Raw genomic sequence first — 23,747 nt, forward strand, 5'->3', positions numbered from 1 at the left:
ATTCACGCCACCATTTTGATAGCTTCAATACGAAATCTTCCAAAAGGTCCTTGACATAATTTGATAGAATTAACAAGCATCTATATGCTAAGTAAAAAGAAGATAATATACAATTTTATTTTATAATAATGAAACCAGAAAAGTGAATTCCTTGTAATTACAAACAGTTTATGTACAAAATATCAGTGTCTGCTTAGTTTTTCTAACTTTGAATATCAAGTTTTTTATACAAGTTGTTTTATACCTGAGACAAATATACAAAAAAAAAAAAAGAAAAGAAAAGAAAAGAAAGAAAACTTTTTTACATCAAATATGCAAATCTATATGTGAACAGATGTGTGCAAATTTATACTCTCCCACACATATATACATACACACATACACACCTAATTATACACAAAGGAAGACTTATTATCACACAAATATCTTCAAAAGTGTGTGCATTTAATCAAGATAAATGCATACAGGAAGAAAAATTTAGATGTTTTGGTGTGTGTATGTGTGTGTGCATGCACAAGTGAATGTGAATATATCTTGCTGCATATAATGTGCTATTTTAATTATTATAACAGGAGAAATATGATAAATTAATCTTACATACACAAATTACAGGATACCAAACAATATTTATTAAACTGTACTGAATTTTTTCTGAAGCTGAAAAAGCTTCCAAAAAAGCAGTGTCCAGATACTGAAAAACACTGTTCATCAACATAACAGGAACAATTTCTGAACTTCACACTACACAGCATATATATATATATATATATATATATATATATATATATATATATATATATATATATTTTTTTTTTTTTTTTTTATTATTGATTTGTTTGTTTCAACAGTGGTGTACTAAATCAAGCTACAGCTGAACAAAAAAAGAACTATCCATGCTTCATATTCTTTACTGGTTAGTCCTTAAGTGGCAATGATATGCCAGTGAAATGAGAGCATCTGAAATATTTACATACAAATAAAGAGGTGGCATCACAAATCTCAAGGCACAGCTTTTTTTTTTTTTTAAATTTCGGCCTTTAGTTTGCTATATTCCCAGTCCAGTTGTTTGGGAATAGGGTGGATAAGCTGTTGTAGCTGGCAATTGCGAATGTGTATGTGGGATGCTCAAGGCATTCTGATGTTGCTGAGCTATGCCAGTGTTTGCAGAGTTAGTACTGTATGGAATGGAAGCACACCATCTATGATTAAACTGATGTCCTAGCCTGTTGCTGTCATAAACAGAATGACTGAGAATTGTAGAAGGGTGGCAGAATGATGGAGCTGGTTGCTGGTAACTGTGAACAGCTGTAGGAGGAAAAACAGTTGGAGTAGGTAAAGTTCTGCGTGAAAGCTGTGGAGATCCTACTGGTGACCTAGAAGAAGTTAAACCAGGAACAATAACTAATGAATCTATCATCTGGGATTCCAATAATGGATTTATCACAAGGTTTGGTTCTTCGGTATGAACAGAAGGAACTGAAACTGGTAAGGTGCTAAGGTTTATTCTACATTCCAAATCAGAATTCTCAATTTGGTTTCTATTTTCAAAATTAGGTTGTTGATTCTCAGCAATACCCATATGGCAAAAATTCATTTGCCCACCATCTGAGCTACGATCATAAAAGTTTGCAGAAGCAAAGCTCTTTACTTCTTGTGGAGTGATTGATCTCCTGGCAACAGATGTTGGGGTGTACAACATTCCTTGTGATGCTGAAATAAGAAAAGGATTAACTGTTGCAACAGGTGAAGAAAGTGGGGATGAATAAGTACTTTCATTGTAACTAGTCTTTAAGCTATTAGGATATGAAAGTTCAAGCTGAGGAATCACTGGAGAAGATTGAGAATGTGCTAACATTTGGCAGCCAGGATCACTCATAGATAGGGAACCCATTCCTAATAAGCCTGGTTTATCTCCATCAGCATTACTTGATGTAGGAACAAGTGGCAAAGTAGCACTTTCACTGCGGTAGTGCCCCTTTCTATGCATTGTGAACACCTGTAACTCTTGCTGGTGACGTTTAGCTAATTCCTCTCTTTCTTGTTCTTGTCTGAAAGTGTTTAAAATTTTAAATTAGACAAACAAAGTAAAAAAAAATAAATAAAGCAAGTAATATATAAATAAATTCATTAAATTGTGGACCATCTTTTCATCCAGATGTTTGGTGGCCAGCAGCCTCTCAATTATCTTAAGTAAATTCTTTGGTCTAACAATACACAGGGGTTGTCCCAGGTAGGAGCTAAAGGAACTATAGTCCCCCTTATAATCAAAATAATGTGAATTTATTTACTGTGCATGATGATTAAAACTTAATGATTCCTTGGAACACTGCTTTATCTCTCCCTTTCCCCGAAGAAAATCCTGTGACAGCCACTGTTACAATATACAAAAGAATCAACTTGCATCCTTGAATTACTGTGTAAATTGCACTAATTTTAAACAAATAAAATCATAGACATCTATTCTGTTATATGTTTAAAATATGTCTCATATTTTTATAAGAAAAACAGTATCAATAATAAAGATTGCAGGATATAATACGGGAAGTCTATAAATTATTCACTTAATTATGAAGCTCGATTACAATTTTATTGTAATAGATATTTTAAAATAGCTTGCTGCAGTTATCAAAGTAGTAGTAGTAGAATGTGATACAAGAAAGCAAGTGTATGAACTTATGCAGCATCAGGCAAAAAAAAAAAAAAAAAAAATCACACCATTCCTTCCAAATGCCTGTCCAGTTGCTCCTTAAATTTATTTAACCTACCAACTTCCACAACGACAGATGTAAGTTTGTTCCAGCAATTAACCACATGCTGGCTAAAGGCAAATTTTCGCACATCTATTCTACATCTGTCTTTTCTTAATTTGAATTTATGCCCCCTTAGGTTCGTAATCTGAACAAGTGGAAGGATCCCATCAGAATTCAGCTTGCTCAACCCATTCAAGGAAGTTATGTTGTTATTTGATTTTTAGGAGCATTAGCAACTATGGCCATATTGCTCCGGGGATATGTGGTGATTGTTCTCTGACCTTTCCGCATTCTCTGTATTTGGTGGTCACGGGCTCGAACCCCGGTCTAATCAAGAAGCATGTGTTACGCACTGCTGCTCTTGTCCACCTGACTACAGAGGTGCCCCTCCCCCCATTCAAGGCCTTATACACCTCAATCAGATCACCGCACAGGTGCCTAGTCTCCAGCCACTGCAATTTGCAGAACTTAAGCCTCTTTTGGTAAGAGGATCCCATCATTCCCCTCACCAATCTTGTTGCCCTTCTCTGTGCACGCTCAAGCAAATCTACATCCTTCTTAAAATGAGGCCTCCAGACTCAAGGCATGGCCTGACCATTGCCTTATACAGAGGGACAATCACCTCCTTTTCCCTGCTAGCAAAATTCCTATATATCATTAACAAAACCCCATGACCTGCCCTGGCAGCCGGTCTGCATTGCTCAGAAAACTTCATATCTGACTGCACAATTACTCCCAGGTCTTTTTTCATTTTCCACCACCTTAAGTGTAGTACCACACAGTTGGTACATTTCTCTGGGGTTACTTCTACCCATATACAGTACTTTGCATTTGTCAAGGTTAAACTTCAGTTGCCACTTCTTAGCCCATCTGCCCAAATTATCTAGATCCTGTTACAGTAGCACACTGCCATTACTGTCACTAACAACCCTGCCAACCTTTGTATCATCTGCAAACTTCGACACTAAGCCTGATATACCTTCATCAATATCATTAATAAATATACAAAACAACAGAGGATCCAACACCGAACCCTGTGGGACTCCACTAATAACATTAGTCCATGAAGAGCAGCACCCATTAATTATCACTCTCTGTCTTCTCCCACTCAACCATCCTTTTATCCATTGTAGCAACTTACCCTTAATACCATTCTGCTCCAATTTGTACAATAGTCTTCCATGCACAACAGTGTCAAAAGCTTTCCTGAATTCCAAATATATGATATCAAAATTATTTTTTGCATCCAGTTCCTTTGTAACCACATCATAATATCCGACCAAATTTGTCAGACAAGACTTTCCCTTAACAAACCCATGCTGTGTCTGAATTATTGCTGCAGTCTTGTCTAGATGATCCTGCAATGCATCTTTAACCAGTGACTCCATTATTTTACCCGGAACAGAAGTTAAACTAACTGGTCTGTAATTACTCGTGTCACCCTTTGATCCCCCTTTGTGAATTAGGGATACATTTGCACATCTCCAGTCTGTGGGGACCACCCCTGAGTTCAAGGATGCTCTCATAATTATGGCTAAGGGTTTGCTTAGTTGCTTTGCTGCCTCCTATAATATAACTGGATAGATCCCATCCACCCCAGGTGCCTTTCTTATGTTTAACTTCAACAATTTCTCCTCCACTTTGCTCTTAGTTATTACAAAATCATTAAGCACCCTGCTACAATTTGATAACCTTCTGCCATTTTCAAACCTTAATAACTCCTCATGTGTGAATGTAGATGCAAAATACTCATTCAGTTTGTTTGCTATCTGAGCAGGATCATCAAGAGCCAAACCATCGATATCAAGTGGACCAATCAGATTCATCCCCTTCCTTTTAGAGTTTATATAAGTAAAGAAATCCTTGTTGTTTTTCTTAGCATCTTTTGTCAAAGATTTCTCGTAACCTGCCTCAAAGCAACTCAATGAGTTTTTCTTGTGTGGTTGGCGGCCTTGAAGCATTAAACTGTAAAGGAGAAAGCAATGTGTGTTGTGGCTGTGGGATATCAAATCTTCAGTGACTGAAAAGAGATGCTTTCAATGGGAATTTCAGAAAGATCTACCTAATGAAAAATCAATGAGGCAATGGCTGAAATAATTTCAAGAAACCAGCAGCATGCTGCACCGGAAAGGAACAGGTAGGCCTAGTGTATTAGCATTAGTAGAGTCATATGATGCAAGAAAGCAAGCTTATGCAGCATCAGCCAAAAAAAAAAAAAAAAAGAAAAAACATGCTCCCATTTCACCTCTCCGTTCATTCCAAATACCTGTCCACTCAGCCTTAAATTTATTTAGGCTATCAACTTTTGGAGGTGGTTTGTGAAATAATTTTTATTTTTTAAAATAAACCTTTAAAAAATAAAAATTATTTAAATTTTTAAAGTAAACCTCCTCCCCGAAATGTTACCACCTTGTCGCAGTGGGGAGGCTTGAATATCCCGATGACCCAGAGAGCCATGCTGGTGGTAGCTAGACTACTGGTAGGGCCACCCTAGCCAGACAGGTCAAAGGGTAGGGATCAGACAAAGAGTAACATACTGGTCCTCCAGGTTGGGGGTTGTGCAGAAGGCTGGTTCCCTCCCCATGTAAAAAAAATAAAAACTCATAAAGCTCAAAGAGAAAAATGGACGGACAAAGGGACGCAACTCGGACTAGGAAAAGGAAACGAAAAGGAATAACGGACATTTTAAATATTGTAACATGGAACATAAGAGGAGGATTAGGATATAAAGAAGTTGAATGATTATGATTCTTATACAAAGATATACAGTGGAGTAGATCAAAAGGAAAGAGCCAGTGGAGGTGTAGTAATATTAATAGATCGGGAAATGGAAAACCAAAATACAGAGCTACACATTTATGTTATTATTCTATTATAAATAATAGAATAATAACAGTAAGATTTAAATTAGACAGAGGTAATTTATGTATAATTGGAATCTATGCTCCAGAAGATGGAAAAGAGGAAGAAACAGATAAATTTTATTTAGAGTTACAAAAAGAACTAGATAAGAACGTAAAAAAGGACCATGTAGTTATTTTGGGAGATTATAATGCTCGGGTAGGGAATAAGCCAATAAAAAATATTATGGGATGTTATGGAAAAAATAAAGTAAATTGAAGTGGATATAAATTAAGAGATTTTGCAACATTTAATAATTTAAAGATAACAAATACATTTTTTAGAAAACATGATATACATAAATATACATGGTCGGCAAAAGGTACACAATCAATAATAGACTATGTAATAGTAAATCAAAAATGAGCAAAACAATGTCGGAATACTAAGGTGTTTAGATTATTTGTTATTTTGGTTTTTAGGAGCATTAGCAACTAAGGCCATATTGCTCTGGGATATGCGGTGGTCATTCCCTGACCTTTCCGCATCCTCCGTATTTGGTGGTGACGGGCTTGAACCCCGGTCTAATCAAGAAGCGTGTGCTATGCACTGCTGCTCCTTCCCACCTGGCTACGGAGGCGCCAAGGTGTTTAGAGATTATGATATTAATTCAGATCATTTTTCAGTGGCTTCAAAAATAGAGTTATGGGCTAAATGGAAGAAGAGAAAAGCTATTAAACAGAGGAAGGAGGAGTTAGGCTACAAAGTATATCTACTTCAAGAAGAAAGTATACAAAATTTATATGAAAAAAGGCTTAAAGATGAAATAAGTAAAACATCGGAGAGAGAACAAATGCATTTGGAGAAAAAGTATGGAGGAAGTTTTTTAAAAGATAGGATATTAAATGTATTTAATAAATGTTGGGAACAATATAAAATACCAGAGAAATGGAAGATAGCAAAAATTATTTCAATATTTAAAAAAGGAAATAGAAATGATACAAAGAATTATAGAGGGATTAGCATATTAAATACAGTACATAAAATGTATAGCAAATTAATAAACACTAGATTAAAATTATCTCTGATGAAATATTAATAGAACAGGCAGGATTCAGAAAAGGAAGATCATGTACAGATAATATATTTGTATTAAAACAAATAATAGAAAAAGGAAAAGAGTTTAATTTAGAAACACATTTAGCTTTCATAGATTATGAAAAAGTATTTGATCGAGTAAACAGACAAAAACTATCATATTGCGTAATAAAGGATACCCAAAGCATCTTATAAAAATAATGCAGAGTTTATATCAAGGAAGAAAAATAGTAATAGATACAGGTAATAGACAAGACTTCAGTTATAGCTTGTACACAGCATGGTTTTGTTAAGGAAAAGTCTTGCCTGACCAATTTGATTGGATACTATGATGCAGTCACAAAAGAACTGGATGCAGGGAATAACTTTGATATTATATATTTTGATCTTAGAAAGGCTTTTGATACGGTTGCACATGGAAGACTGCTGCACAAATTGGAGCAGTGTGGCATTGGAGGCAAATTGCTGCTGTGGATAAAGGGATGGTTGAGTGGGAGAAGACAGCGAGTGGTAATCAATGGACACTGCTCATCGTGGACTAATGTTATTAGTGGAGTCCCTCAGGGTTCAGTGTTGGGTCCATTATTGTTTTCTGTATTTATAAATGATATTGATGATGGTATATCATGCTTAATGTCCAAGTTTGCAGACGATACAAAGGTTGGCAGGGTTGTTAAGGACACTACTGATGCTATGCTGCTGCAACAGGATCTGGAAAGGTTGAGCAGATGGGCTGAGAGGTGGCAAATGAAGTTTAACATTGACAAATGTAAAGTACTACATATGGGAAACAGCAACCCCAGAGCAATGTATCAACTCTGTGGTACTACACTGACAGTGGTAGAGAATGAAAAGGACCTGGGGATAATTGTGCAGGCAGATATGAAGTTCTATGAGCAGTGCAGATGGGCTGCAAGAGTAGCTCATGGTGTCTTGTCAATGATATACAGGAATCTTTCTAGCAAGGGAATACAGGAATTATTCCCTTGTATAAGGCAATGGTCAGGCCACATCTTGAGTACTGTATACAGGTCTGGAGGCCTCATTTCAAGAAGGATGTAGAACTGGTTTGTGGAATAGACTTCCATCACTTGTTGTTGAAGTTGATAGCCTAAACAAATTTAAGGCTCAGCTGGACAGGTATTTCGAACGAACGGAGGAGTGAAATGGGAGTAGTGGTTGTGTTTTTTTTTTTTTTTTTTTTTTTTTTTGGCTGATGCTGAATAAGCTTGCTTTCTTGCATCATATGCCTCTACTAATGCTAATACTAATGCTAATGCTAACTTCCACAACAAAGGATGGAAGTCTGTTCCACCAACCAACCACCCGCTGGCTAAAAGCAAACTTCTGCACATCTACCCTACATCTGTCTTTCCTCAATTTGAATTTATGCCCTCTCAAATATCTGCAGATCAAGTTTCGGAAATTTAGGAAGTGTTTACAAAAGTCCTACAAAATTTACCTGCTGGCCAAGCCTGCAGCTGAAATATCACGAGCAACATTACATAGGTTAGTTCACAAGAGACTGAAACTTTATGCATACTAAGTACAAATCTTCCAGGAAATTAAGCCTCATGGCAAACACCACAAGAAGAATTTGTGGTTTACATTCTCAACATGGTAGACAAATACAAGAATTTTCTGTGAAATATAATTTTCAGTGATGAAGCAATATTCCACCCATCTGGTAAAGTTGATAGACACAGTTGTCGCATAGTGGGATCTGAAAATCCCTCTCAGTTCATGAACACAAGCACGATAGTTCCAGGGTAAATGTGTGGTGTGCACTTCTGTCAGGTGATTGAACCATTTTTCTCCAACGAAAACACTGTGAACTCTGCAAATTACCTAGATATCTCCGAGTTGTATGGTGCACCTCAGCTGGAAAATATGCAGCTACATGTGTTCTATCAGCAAGATGGGGCACCACCACACTGGAGCTTGCGCATGCATGATTTGCTCAAGAAAAAAATTCCTAACCAATGGACTGGCTGGGCAGCCACTTCTCATACACTGGATATCACACCTATGAATTTCATTTTATGGGGTATACAAAGAACAAGGTGTATGCAAAAAAGTTAATGTCACAGAGTTAAAGACCAGATTGAACAGGCAGTGATTTATATTTCTCAACAGATGCTTCAAAACACCTTTTTGTGCAAAAAGGATAGGTGGAATAGAACCAGGGTATGTCTGCCAGGAGGAAAGTTGATGACATTGTAGAGCAGATCTTTTAAGGGCACAAAAGATGATATTGTTGTATGTGTTGGCACTAATGACATTAAGAGTTGGATATCTGCAAACATACTTAACAAGTACAGAGCAATGTATAAAAAAAAAAAGTCATGAGTTAAGGTTAAATTTGAAAGTGTCTGCAATTCTGTCTAGATACAACAAGAGGGAGCATATGATGAGAGCCTTGTCAATCAATTCGGTTCTGGATAGACTGTGTAAGGCTCATGGGTTAGAATTTTTCTTGGCATGGTCTGTGCTTGTTAATGGGAGAGACTGCTTCTACAGCATTGGTTCCCAAACTGTGCTCTGTGGATTCCAAGGGATCCGAAAATAGTTCCCAGGGGATCCGTGGATAATTTCTGTAATGCCTACTTTGCACATGCATGATGTGCAAAGTAGGCATTACATTTTACTTATTTTTTTTTAATTAAAGGAATGTTTTGTTAAAAATAATCACGAAACTTCTTTAATTGGTGATATGTTTATTTTGCATGACAGTTAGAATATAGAATATCTACTTAAGAAACCCCCAGTACCCATGAAGTGAGTGACAATCAGTTTAAGGTCAAATCTTGGAATGTTACTGATATATATTCATAGCTGTCTGATTACAAAGTATGTTGCATGTGGACACAGAAAGAAATGCAAGGGCAACAATGCAACAAACTTGCATTACTGCACCCTACAAATGAAAATTAACAATTCTCTCAAGGATTTTGCATATACAGCTAGTCAGAGTGATAGGTTAATAGTTGGTAGAAATTTTAGGATCTTTTCCTGGCTTCACAAAGGTAAGAACTGGTGACATGCAACAGCATCAGAAAACTGCTCTTTAGTAAATATGCTGTTATACAGAAGGAGTTGGTAATCCCTCAATTTTGGTGAAATGTGCTTAATCATTTCAAAATGGATGCTATCTGCTCCAACAGCACTAGTTTTAGAAAGAAAGGGTGAGAGCTCTTTTTTAGCTCCTGTACAGTGAATGGCCCATTGTAGGGATCTCTATCCCTTTGATGTAAAATTAAGTGCCTCTTTTTCAGTTTATGTTTCAGGATGAGGAACTCTGGGGAATAGGATGATATCGCTGAGATGTTAGCAAATGTTTCCCCAAGAGCATTAGCAATTGAAGTTGGCTCTGTGATAGTGCATCCATTATACTCTAGGATCAATGATGAAGGGTGAGATGTATCTTTTTTTTTTCATTTTCTGGATTTTATCCCAGACCATCTTAGTATTAGTTGAGTAGGTAACTGATGATGTGAAACAGATCCAGGATTCCTTTTGACTCTGATGGTGAATGTAGCATGCTTTGGCTTGTGCACATTTAAAGGCTATTATATTGGCTGTGGTAGGATATCATTGGAATATCCCCAAAGCTTTGTTTTGTGCCTTTTTTGCTGCTGTGCATTCTGAATTCCACCATAGTTTGGGAAAAGGTGGAAACCAGGTAGATTTTTTTTTGTTATGGCAGTTTCAGCTGCAAGAACAATATTTTCTGTGATGTACGTCACTGCATCATTGATAGGCTCCTAACTGAATGTAGCGATGTCAAATTCTGCCAGATGTTGAAAGGCGTTCCAGTCAGCCTGATCAAACTTCCATTGTGGTTACCTAAAAGGAAGAAATGGTTTCCCAATACTTAGGGTGGTTATCACCAGAAAGTGATCACTTCCATACAGGTTCTCCTCCACCTGCCACGTTAATGAAGAGAGGAGAAAAGGGGAGCAGATAGAAAGATCAATGGCAGAAAATGTACAGGTAGACAAGTGAAAAAAGATGTTAGTTCCTACATTTAGAAGGGAGAAGTTATCGTCAGTGAGCAGATACTCTATGATATGTCACCTTCCATTAACATCACACTACCCCACAGGGTGAAATACTACTTCTCGGTGATTTCACCGAGAAGTAGTACAGTGGTTGGCAGCTTCACAATGAGATCATCAAGGTCTGTCAGGGAAATGTCAGCACCAGGTGACAAATAAATCAAACATACTGTTAATAGAAACCCTACCGTAAGGCAAATTGTTACTACTTCTAAGTTAGTGTAAAGCGGCACAGGTTGGAGTGGAGTCTGGTTTCCCATAAGGATGGAACTCCTCCATGGGCAGATCCATCCCCAGTTCTGTCCTTACATATGATAGTAGTATTACGAAAGGAAGGGTTTTCATTTGCCTTGAAATATGTCTCCTGTAAGCAAAAGCAAACTGGCTCATGCTTTTTATGGAAGGCCTTGATGTCATCAGTATTTTGCCAGAATCCACAACAATTCCACTGCAGGAATTTAGTTATCATTTTGGCTTGGTGGGTCCATCAGGTGGCTTCCAAAATGTTGAGGGCTTACTTTTCTAAGTCTTGGATTTATCTTTCTTGGGGAAGTATGGATACTGTCCTGTGTACATTTCCTTCTCTGCAAAGAGTTCCAAGACTGTTTCATCAGGTACTTCCTTCTCCTTGACATCCATTTTTCCTTTAGAGCTGGGATGTACTTCAGGTTTCTTATTCTTTTCTCTAGCAAATTCTTCTATTACTGGTAGAGTATTAGGAAGTACAGATATAGGAGTGGCAGCTGACTGATCCTTCTGTGCAGGTTTTATTGAGCTTAACAGGTGGCATGCAATGGGAGTGAGTGACTCTTTTGGTGTGATGATCATTTTGGTCTGAGTTCTGATGGAACATCTCCCTGTTACCTTCTGAGCATAGGTAGGTTTGTTTGCATTTCTATGTTTCACCATTTTTCTTGTGTCCTGATATGATATTTACAACTCTGCCTTAAGTCTTTGTATTTCATTTTCTTCTTTCAACCTCTGGAATGCTTGGGAGTATGCAGGGTGTTCCCCTTGGCAGTTATTACAGGTTGGTTTTGTGGCCGAACATGATGTAGTTTTGTGGTCCTTTGCAAAACATCGAGTGCATGCAAGGGCTCCACGAGAGGCCATTTGTGAGTCTCCATATTTCTGGCACTTAAAGCACCTTAATGGATTTGGGACATATGGATGCACTAGACAGTTGATATAGCCAGTTTTGATCTCATTAGAAGAAGTCGATGAATTAAGAAACAAGTTTTTCATCTCTATGCATGAATATTCGTTTCGAAGCTCTCATTTCTTGAGTTTTTAATTCAGAACAGATTTCCTCTTCAGACACTTCAAGGAGATCCCATTCTGTGATGACACCATGGGATGAGTTAAGTGTCTTAGGGGGTGGGGGTAACTGTCATAGGCATTTGCTGAATAGATTCAGCTCTGAGGAGTTGTTCTGAATGTCTGTCACTTCTGGTCGCTGCAAGTATGTCATTCAAGTGAAACCATTTGACAGATTTAGGAGAACCTACCAACCCTTCTGGATAAAGAAGGGTGATATTTTTTCTACAATGTATTATTAAGTAATGGGGTGTTGGACCTGATATGGTTTCAGTTTTCTGTCTTTCTGCTGAAGTGACATCAGGAGAATCAACTTCTAATTTTTCAGATAGGGACTGTGTTGGGGCCCCAGAAGAAACAGCTTTATCGGGATTCATGAGTTTGTTTTTGTTTGGTGCCCAGCAACCTACCCACCACGGAGCCCAAATGGGATGCCCACTACCTGGCAAGCAATAAATGCACTCGGGAGTGGGATGCCAAGGCTACCCAAACACTATACCACCAGCCTGAATTCTGTCCTTCAGACCATAAGGGTAACAGCATGGCACTGACATGACCAACTGTTTTTTAAGGATATATTATGACAAAGCAATTTGATAAGCTACTGTAAGGTTGGCACAAATGCACTGGATGCAAAGGATAATTTGACATTTAATTTTAATATTCATTAATAGCATTTGGGAAGCTATTACAAGTGATATATGGTCTATGTGAGAGGTGAAATAAGGTTACATCACAATGTCAGATAATATAATTCATATAAACTCTGCTGAGGTGACTTAGAAGAATCAATAGCAATTTAATTATCATTTTGATGAGATTACAATTTATGTGGAGAAAAGTATGAGTATTAAAAGTTTTGCATTCAATGTGAGTAAAGTTATCAGATGTACTTGGATGTATAATAAGCTTTTGCATGTATTAATATGGTAACTATGGTGAGTGGAGGCTCATTCAAAGTGTTTAGTAAAGGCATTAAGCTATTCCATCAAAAAAAATAATAATAATAAAAAAATAAGAAACCGATAATTACTGATGTATAATACAAACTTAAAGCTGAAAGTATTGAAGATAACACAGCTGCAAACTATCGAAGTAAATTAACTGGAGTTTCTATCTGGATCAGAGAATTAGAGCAACATTGTAAAAACTGTAATCTTAACTTCACCTCACCAAAAGCCACCATCACATATTGATAAATGATCAACATTACAGTGATAAAACACACAAATCAAAATCCACTATATCTTTCTATAATTCAAATTTAACTGGTCAGTGTTAATTCAATAAGAATTAAAATTTGCAATTAATTATACATTGCAGATACACTTAATCTTTAAAGCTCAGATGTAACCTTCCCTTCATCTTGAAAATAGATAGGCTTCTGTGCTTTTAAATTTAAAAATTTTGTAAATCAGTTACAGCCATACAGTTAATGGTTATTCTACTTTCTGTTGTAAAGTAAAAGTATGATATATGAGGTTCTATTAATGATAAACAGTCTACCAGAAGAAAGAGTTAATTATTCTATTTCACAAAACAATAATTAGGATGATTGAATGTGCATTAACTACAAATTCATAAATAACATAAAATTTATTGAGAGAAATAAATATAAACCTATTCAAGGCTAATGGATCATTTCAAAGTAATTTAAAGATGTCTGTGATAAAGATAAAACACTTAACCAGTAATTAACTTAACTTGCTTATCTATCAGTTGGCTAGGTTGGTTTAAAAGTAATAGTCAGTTGACTAGTACTTTTAAAAATATCATCAAAAGGCTATTCTGTTATTTGTTAAAAATGCAGGTACATTTATTTGTTATTTTTATACACAGACTACCAGAGTGTCCTCCATGGTAGCTTGGTCCATGCATAGTACATCACTTTGTGCCATCTATTTGGTTACAGAAAATTGACAACAGCAACTATCCAGCAGATACTTGATCCTTTCCCTTCTTTTGGGATAATGACTATGAGTCACTGTTTAGAATATTTATTTGTAAGAATGGGGTAATGGAATAAGAACTGAATTCAAGTGTCTCACACACACAGCTGCCAGTCAAGAAAAGAGGCCATTCTGGTCATTTTTACAAAGGCACTGCATCATGGGAATAAATGAGTACTCTTACCAAGACTTCAGTTTTGCAATTTGCAGTGTCTGGAAACTAGGCATGTGTGAGGAGATCTAATTGAGGTGTTTAAGGCTTTGAATGGAGTGCGTAAGCTAAATGTTGATGCATCCTCATTCTTTCTCAGTCCACACACTTACAAGAATTAGAATTAGTATGACTTTCAACAAAGGTAGAATAATGGAAATTATTATTTTATAATAATTATTTTATTAAATGAATCTTACTGGTTGAAGGAATTTGACAAAGAATAATAGCCTAATTAGTAAGACTATTGCTGTCAGTAGGATAGTTTGAAATTTAAAGTTATCTAGGGAGCATTTCATAATTAGTTTGGAATTCAACATCAGTACAGCAAACTATTTTGCTGTACTGATGTTGAAAACATTATACTGTTTATCTTATGGTACTTTGTTAGCATGCAAGAATATTGTAAATTGGATACTTATTATGCAAGGAGTTACTAGGCAATTTAACATCTTGTGTACTTTTTTTTTATTTATTTGTGTTGCTTCAGTATGCTAATAAGTCAATATCATTTCTAAAAAATTTAACATATAAAAGTTAATCATATAAATAAATTTAAAAGTTTTGAATTTTCACAGCATTTAATTATAAACAGATCATCTGATATCACAACATGGGCATCTCCGTAGCCAGGTGGGAAGGAGCAGCAGTGCGTAGCATACACTTCTTGATTAGACCGGGGTTTGAGCCTGTTACCACCAAATACGGATGATGCGGAAAGGTCAAGGGAATGACCACCGCATATTCCTGGAGCAATATGGCCTTAGTTGCTAATGCTCCTAAAAAAAAAAAAAATCAACCAAATCACAGCATGAGGTTAATCGATACCGGTGTCTTGGACTGGCATTATATGAACTTAATGCTAAAAGCACTGGTATTTTCCCCTCATCATATGACTTGAGTTTATTGTATAATGGCTGTTCCAGAAGACTTTTTTTTTTTTTTTTTTTTAATTTTTAGTATGCCTTCCAGTGGTGACTAAATCTTGAACAATCTGTTAAGACCTGAATATTATGATGCTTATAATTACTTACTGGGATATAAAATTACTAACTTTCTTTTTTCATGTTGCACCAAGAATGGTTATTAAAAGCAGACCATTTCATGCTAACATATTTAGTTATTCAAATAATTGAGATGTTACTGTATGTATATGCATGTGTATATATGTAACTATTTTATCAAAAGATAAGTATTTTTTAAATATATATATCAATAGTTTGATAAGTAATAAAGAAAATAATACAGGAAATAAAAATGGAAAAAGAAAATCGGTATAGTAAACATAGGCGGCTGCAAAGCATTACCTACCACATGCTGAGGAAACAATTTGAATATAAATTAAGAATATGCTAGAATAATTTAGAAAGAATTTTTTGGAGAAAGGATTTTTGGAGACGCTCAGCAGGAACTTCTAGAAGAGACAGAAAATGGAATGAAGACATAAGGAAAAAAATGGAAGTGAAAAAGACTATTATTGACACCATCAAAGAAAAGCGTCTAACATGGTATGGACATGTAAAACGGATGAAAGAAAACAGATATCCAAAGGCTATCCTGGAATGGATACCTCCTGGAAGAAGGAGAAGAGGAAGACCTAGGAGGACATGGATGGATGGAGTACAGGAGTGCATGACAGCCCGAGGCTTAACCGACCAAGACACCTTGAACTGCACTTTATGGCGGGAAAAAATTCTTAACAAGAAATAACTTGTAGGCTGAGGAAACCCATTGTAAATGGAAACACTCCTCTTGAAGAAGAATTTAGAAAGAATGCCAATTAATAAAAATATCAAATAATATAAATGCACAAAAATGCCAGTTAATTAATTTAAATTTAGCAGTGCCCCTTGATGGTGCCAGGTACAAATTATATGAAATATCACTATAAATACCATTATAAATTTTGATCTGATGCCATTAAGGAGGGTGCCAATAAATTTGAATTAATAGGAATTTTTTAAAATTTACATTATTTGATATTTTTATTAATTGGTATTCTCTCTCTAAATTATTATAGGAGTGCATTCTTTCTTTCTGCAACATCCTTTATCTTGATTTATTTTCACTCTTTCTTCTTTTGTTGCTGTAGTAGTCACTTACTGGTTTTCTTTCTATTCTCCACAACAACTTGACTTGCCATACGACAAGTATATTCTTAATTTATATTCAAATTATATATTCTCTAACATGTAGTAGGTAATGTTTTACAGCCACTGATGTTTGCTATACTGATTTTCTTCCTTTTTCCATTTTTGTTTCCTGTGTTTATCTTCTTTATTACTTATTAAGTTTATTTTTGTTATATGGTTAGTAGTTGAGATACTAATGAGCCACTTGTACTGCCAGCTATAGTTAAATTTCTTTCGTTTGTATTCTTATTTAACTGCTTTTTTGGGTTTGGTGTTCAGTTATAGTATAACTTTTCATTGCATAAGGGCTACTATTAGTCAAATCTATTTCACTGGTGGGTTGGTTGGTGTATTTGTCAGGTTGGCGATGCATCGATTTGTTTAACATTCAAAATGCAGTGATTCCCCAGTTATTGTTGGCCTTGCAGCCACAAGAGGAAGCACAATGTCGGCCTATTTTATTTTATTTTTGTTTCACTCTGTTCATCACACTGTTGTCGGTTTTCATCTCTGTTTATAGTGGTATTTCACATAATTTGTACCTAGTGCCAACACAAATTTGAATTAATTCGCATTTTTGTAAATTTATATTATTTGATATTTTTATTAATTGGCATCCTTTATAAATTATTTTTGGAGTGCATCCCCACCTTCTTCATCTGTTGCTGGAGTTATTATTATTATTTGTTATTATTAGCCCTATGGTGCAAGGAAGCCTGAGGCTTATGCTGCACCAGCAAAAAAAAATTTCTGAGTTACCTTGAGAGAGAGAGAGAAGGGAATCAGCAAGAAAGAGAAGAATGATAACCAGCTGAGGACCCTGGGTGTGCCAAGTCCATACTCACTAGATGTGAGCCCCCTGGGCACTGGTTTGCTTTCTCTTCACTTACTTGGCCTTCCATATGACTGGTATGTTCTTATTTTATATTCTAATTATATATATCTATTAAAGCTGGTTAAAACCCTCCAGAATTTACAATTTTAGGGAATTTTCATCATTTCAATTTGGTTATGAAAGTAAAACAGGCAAATACAGAATATGCATACTGATATAGCAAATAGAATATTTTTCCTCACATTTATCATATTTACCTTGCTAGTAACTGTTTCAAATATTCATAATTTCCTACATCATCAGAATCAAACTCTTTTCCACCTTCAGTTATTTGAGAAGCCTGAAAAACACAAAGCATTATCCAAAACTTTGCTTTTTAATAACATTTAATTGTTCCATTTTGTTTTGTATAGACAATTGCATAAATCAAGAAACTCTAAAAAGAAAATATAAAAAGAAAGTAGATTCCATGTGTAACTTTTTTCCTGTTAAAAAAAAAAAGTTTACATGAATTCTGCCATTTGGTGATCGAGGTAATGCAAAATTTATACTACTGTTCATTATAGGGGGGCTAGTATGAATCAGAGCTGTAATACTCAATACTCAAAAAATCGTTTTGAATATTTTCGTTAGATTCTTTTAATTGCGTTAATTTGAATTTTAATTGTTTTGAATTGATTTTGAATTGTGTTAAATTGATTATTTAATTATTTATATTTTACTTTAATTATTTATATTTTACTTTAATGTACCGGTAAGTTGTCGATTTTTTCGTTTTTTCCGTTTTAATTTCTGGAGGGTATCATACGGAAGTGTTCCACGTACTATATTGAGGTAAACTCCTCTTATTAATTTACTAATATTATAGGGGGGCATACATAAACACAAAATTAAAATCATCAGCTATATTTAACCATGCAAGCTTGACTTTTTGTTATAGTTTCTAATTCATGATAAAGCCCAAGTACTTCCACTCTATGAATTCCCTGTGCCCCATCTGAACATTTCTTGTTTTCTGTAGAAAGATGCTCTGCAGATAGAAATTGTAATGTAAGGGAATTCAAGACTTGGGTAATACCAAATAAAAATTATAAACTATAACTACAAAGTTTTTGGTAAATTTCCATCCTTCACAAAGTTTCCCCTTCTTCACTGCAAGTTAGAGTAAGTATAATTTCCTGAAAGTTTCTTAGTTATAATTTTAAAACACTTTGATGGAACCGTTTTCATTCATTATGTTCTGTATAAAAAGAAGTTATTTCAGAAGAACTACCTAAATAACGAATGCCTTTTATTTGATGAATCTGAAGTATTGATTAAGCCATCAAATGCGGACCTAATGGGAATACTGGAAACATGTGCCACTTATACATAACAGGAGTCCTACCTGTCCTTCCTGTAAACATTGTAATTATCCCTTCCCTCCTGGGGAAGGCATAATTACTCTTGCTTAAGAAGCACACAGAATTTAAGACAGTGCACCCAGATGATGTGAGTAACCAGTGCAACATTAAGTCAGTTCGGTAAAATAAGAGTAGGAGTCAGCTATAGGCCAAATGACTGCGATGAGTATAATGAATAATTATACAGACAGGCAGAGTAGGCCACTAGATAGGAATGTCTTATAATGAGGAATCCTAACTTTCCAAATATTGACTGGAACTGTGGGTTGGTTACTCACACAATAGCAGAAATTTTCTGGATTTATTGGATGACTGTTTTCTGCTGCAGCAAGTTAGAGAGGCAACAAAAGAAAGTAACACTCTCGATCTAATTATCAGCAGTGACTCAATGCATTAAAATTATATTAGTTTAGAAATGGAAGATTTACCTCTATGATGTCTTGTAGAAACACTTCAGTGTTGATACTCTCTGTAGTTAAAAAATTATACAAATAGATTACATGTATTCCCCTCCTTCGTAGACAAGATCAGTGATCCAATGCACCAAGGAATCGGAGACCCATGGACCCCAAAGCCCGACCCCAAAATACATCGAATCACCGCCCCAATCTTTGAGTGAGAGAATACAATAAGTCTGTATTTTAAAAATAATTTAAATGATTTGAGACCAAATAAATACATAGTGAATCCATACTCTTAATACTTTAAAAACTAATATTAAAACATAAAAAAATTAAGAATCCTATAAAACATTAAGAGATTGAAGAATTTTGTACTTCCCTGAAGCGGACGGGACTTTTCGACCAGGGTTATGATTACAGGAAAGTGAAACTGTGGGTATTGCAGGGGAATTTTATAGCATAGAGATTAGTTGCAATCCTGGAGCATGTGTGTGAAGGACCATAAATCTGTAGATGGGGTAGGACCGACGTACATTGACTGAATTTTGATGTTATTTATTTTCAAGTGTCTCCGAAATTAATAGTTTGGTGTAATCATGTTGGATGCTGAGAATTTTTGCTTCATTGAATAGAAAGGTGTGGCCTCCACTGATCGTATGGAACGCAAGTTCCAAAGTTGAGGAGCAGGATGAGAGGACAGATGTTGAATGTTGTCTCATTCTCGTATTGAGTGTACAACGAGTGGATTCCTGGTATGAGGAGTTGCAATCCATGCAAGATACATTGTAGACTAAGTCCTTTAATTGGAATGTGGGCGAGGATTGGACTTTGTGGTTTTTTAGGGCAGCATATAGTTTCATTGTGGGTTTGGCTATGATTTTGAATTGTGTGTCTTTGAAAATACTATTTAGTTGTTTGAACCATTGTTCAATAGGTAAAGCAATAAAATATTTTTTTATGTTATTATTGTTGATAACAGGAGAGGTATTGTTTAATCTGTTTTTTGCTTGTATCCTTATTTCGTTTATAATAGTTTTTTGCTTGTATCCTTATTTCGTTTATAACCTCTATTTTGAAATCTGTTTTTTAGTGTTTGTATTCCTGTGTTTAGGGCTGATTCAGATGTTGAGTATTTGTAGGCATTAAAATACATAAATTATCATTAACCTCACCTGAGATCTTGTTATGCTATCAGAGTAACAATATCTGCATCAAGTCAAACACATTCGTAATAAATTAAGAAAATACCTTCCCCTGAATGATTGGTCAACCATGAAAACCACTATAAATTTTCATCGCGAAGCACTAGTTTTGGAAATTAGAGACTACCACAAAAATAAACTAAACAGGCTATCCCAGATATCTGACATTCCACACGCTAATTACCCCGAACCGCCACTTTCAACTTGCGGCACAGCCTCATGTCACTAATCTCTCTAAAAGCTCCCTAACCTGTGACCAAATTTCGCTTCTATCCAAAGGCTTAAACTACAACTAACCCCCCCCCCCCAATTTGCCTAAGAAACAACTTGTTATAGACATCAAATTTGGACTTCGGATGTTTGTTAGTTTGTTATTTGGTTTTTAGGAGCATTAGCAACTAAGGCCATATTGCTCCGGGAATATGCGGTGGTCATTCCCTGACCTTTCCGCATCCTCCGTATTTGGTTGTGTTTGGACTTCGGAACGTCCTGCAGAAAGACATAATCATTCAAACCAGGTAGTGAACAACCCTAAAAGCCCGCACCTCTCCAAATTAAACAGTAAAGAAACCTCAGCACTACACGACCTTCAAGAAAACAAAGATATCATGATACGAAAAGCTGACAAAGGCGATACGGTTGTAGTTTAGACAAGGAAGATTATATCAACAAATTAAATTCCATAGTATCGGATACTTCCACTTACGAAGAAGTCAATCTGGACCTTTTTTTCCAATTTAGTAAACCAATATAATAAGAATTTAACCACATACCGAAAAAAAACAATTACATTACGATGGCCCAATTAAAACAATTAAAAGCTGGGATGTACAATATACCCACACTTTTTGGCCAGGTCAAACTACATAAGACAGGTTTTCCCCATTAGTCCCATCATTTCATACAAACACTCCGCATTCTCAGCATTAGCTTCCCACATATATAATATAGTCAAACTGTTCAGACAAACCATGAAATTTGGAATAAAAAACTATGATTTGCTATTTAACATACTAAAAGATAAACACTTAATGATAAAGACAACCTATTTTCCCTAGATGTCACCTCTTTATATACCAATGTGAATGTCGCATACACCCTGGACATCATCTAGGACATGCTAAACAAAGACCTCTTATCAATTAACCATACAAAACTCCCGATTACTGCTATATTAAACCTGATAAAACTTTTAACTGAAACCAGTTATATCACCTTCCCAGGTAAAGTCTTCAAACAGTTTTATGGCCTACCCATGGGATTAAATCTAAGTGGCTTACTTGCAGAAATATACCTTACCAATATCGAAACAATACATTTAACTTTCTTTCTTCCGTGGATCACCTACTATGGACTATATACTCTGCATGACAGATGTGGGGAACATACAAGCATCCTACAAAATTTAAATAATATCCATGCAAGATTAAGCTTCACACTAGAATCCAAAAATACTGAAACAGAATCATTGCATTTTCTAAATTTCACCCTCACATGGGTTATGAACAAAATTCAATTCACCATATACAGAAAGACCACCAACACTGGAATGTTTCTTCATTACAACAGCTACCACCCCTTCACCTATAAAAGATCCATCATCCTTAATCAATTTCTTAATACCTACAAATACTCAACATCTAAAATCAGCCCTAAACGCAGGAACAAACACTAAAAAACAGATTTCAAAATAGAGGTTACCCCTACCTATTATAAACGAAATAAGGATACAAGCAAAAAACAGATTAAACAATACCTCTCCTGTTATCAACAATAATAACATAAAAAAATATTTTATTGCTTTATCGTATATTGAACAATGGTTCAAACTAAATAGTATTTCAAAGACACAGAATTCAAAATCATAGCTAAACCCACAACGAAACTACATGCTGCCCTAAAAAAACCAAAGTCCAATCCTCATCCACATTCCAATTAAAGGACTTAGTCTACAATGTATCTTGCAAGGACTGCAAATCCTCATACCAGGGATCCACTCATTGTACACTCAATACAAGAATGAGACAACATTCAACATCTGTCCTCTCATCCTGCTCCTTGGCTTCGAAACTCGCATTCCACGCGATCAGTGAAGGCCACACCTTTCTATTCAATGAAGTAAAAATTCTCAGCATCCAACATGATTACACCAAACTATTAATTTCGGAGGCACTTGAAATTAAATTATATCAAAATTCAGTCACTATATGTCAGCCCTACCTCATCTCAGATTCATGGTCCTTCACATGCATGCACCAGGATCACAACTAATCTTCATGCTATAAAATTCCCCCAAAATACCTGCAATTTCACTTTCCTGTGATCATGAGCCTGGTTGAAAAGCCCTGTCCACTACAGGGAAGTACAAAATTCTTCAGTCTCTTAATGTTTTATAGGATTCTTAATTTTTTTGTTTTAATATTAGTTTTTAAAGTATTAAGAGTATGGATTCACTATGTATTTATTTGGTCTAAAATACTTTAAATTGTTTTAAAATACAGATATATTGTATTCTCTCACTAAAATATTGGGGAAGTGATTCGATGTATTTTGGGGCCGGGCTTGAGGTCCATGGGTCTCCAATTCTGGGGTGCATTGGATCGCTGACCTTGTCTATGAAGGAGGGGAAATACATGTAATCTATTTGTATAATTATTTAACTACGGAGAGTATCAGAACTGAAGTGGTCTACAAGACATCACAGAGGTAAATCTTCCATTTCTAAACTAATTTACTTATAATGTAAAATGTATTGAGCCATTGCTGCTCTGTTAATTATTAATTAAAAATATAATTACTGTCAAGGGTAAAGGACAGGGCTTTTGCTTTCATAAAGGTGACTATAATGGTCTTAGACAGTTTTATTCAGTGAGAAAAACTAATGTTACCAACAACAAATTCTAAATGAGAGACATTCAGGGAAGTAATTATAGAACCTACTAAGCTTTTAATACCAACAAAGATATAGTGTTCAAAATTTATACCTAAATGAATATAAGGTGAACTGTTTGTTGTTTGTTTGTTATTTGGTTTTTAGGAGTATTAGCAACTAAGGCCATACTGTTCTGGGAATATGCGGTGGTCATTCGCTTGACCTTTCCACATCCTCCGTATTTGGTGGTGACGGGCTCAAACCCCGGTCTAAGCAAGAAATGTGTTCTACGCACTACTGCTCCTTCCCACCTGGCTATGGAGGCATCTCCCAGGTGAACTGATTGAGAACAGTAGCAGAGATGTGTGGGAGGTTTATAAATTAGCAGGCAACATGGAAATCTATAAGTAAGTAAAAACTGATCTGCAGTCAGGACATTAGGAGGGTTAGGCAAGCTAAGGTAGATTATGAGAAGTCCTTGTTTAAGAATGGAAAGAAAGGTGACAAATGAATTATTTGTTAATGTTAACACTAGAAGGAAATAGATGAACAAGATTGGCCAACTAGACATGAAAGGCATAACTACTGATGAACCTGTTCAGGTTGCTGACAAATTAAATTAATATTTTGCATCTACATTCTTGTGGGAAGAACTTTTTAGGGAGGGAACACCAGAAG

At 35.6% G+C, this 23,747-nt stretch overlaps 1 protein-coding gene across 5 annotated transcripts in view; it reads right to left on the reverse strand.

Moving 5' to 3' along the window:
* Positions 1 to 860: 860 nt before the first annotated feature.
* LOC150088826 (uncharacterized) overlaps positions 861 to 23,747 on the reverse strand; it is a 518,204-nt gene continuing 495,317 nt past the window's right edge. For all 5 annotated transcript variants that reach the window (XM_090369685.1, XM_090369682.1, XM_090369683.1 and 2 more), the window contains 2 exons: positions 17,449 to 17,531; positions 861 to 2,048 (listed from right to left, as the gene is read on the reverse strand). In XM_090369685.1, coding sequence (XP_090225811.1) covers positions 1,046 to 2,048; positions 17,449 to 17,531 — 1,086 coding nt within the window. In that variant the 3' untranslated portion in view covers positions 861 to 1,045. The remainder of the gene's footprint in view (positions 2,049 to 17,448; positions 17,532 to 23,747) is intronic.

Source organism: Mastigoproctus giganteus, chromosome 3 (assembly GCF_048544385.1).
Source record: "Mastigoproctus giganteus isolate SK-2022 chromosome 3, ASM4854438v1, whole genome shotgun sequence".
NCBI lineage: Eukaryota > Metazoa > Arthropoda > Arachnida > Uropygi > Thelyphonidae > Mastigoproctus > Mastigoproctus giganteus.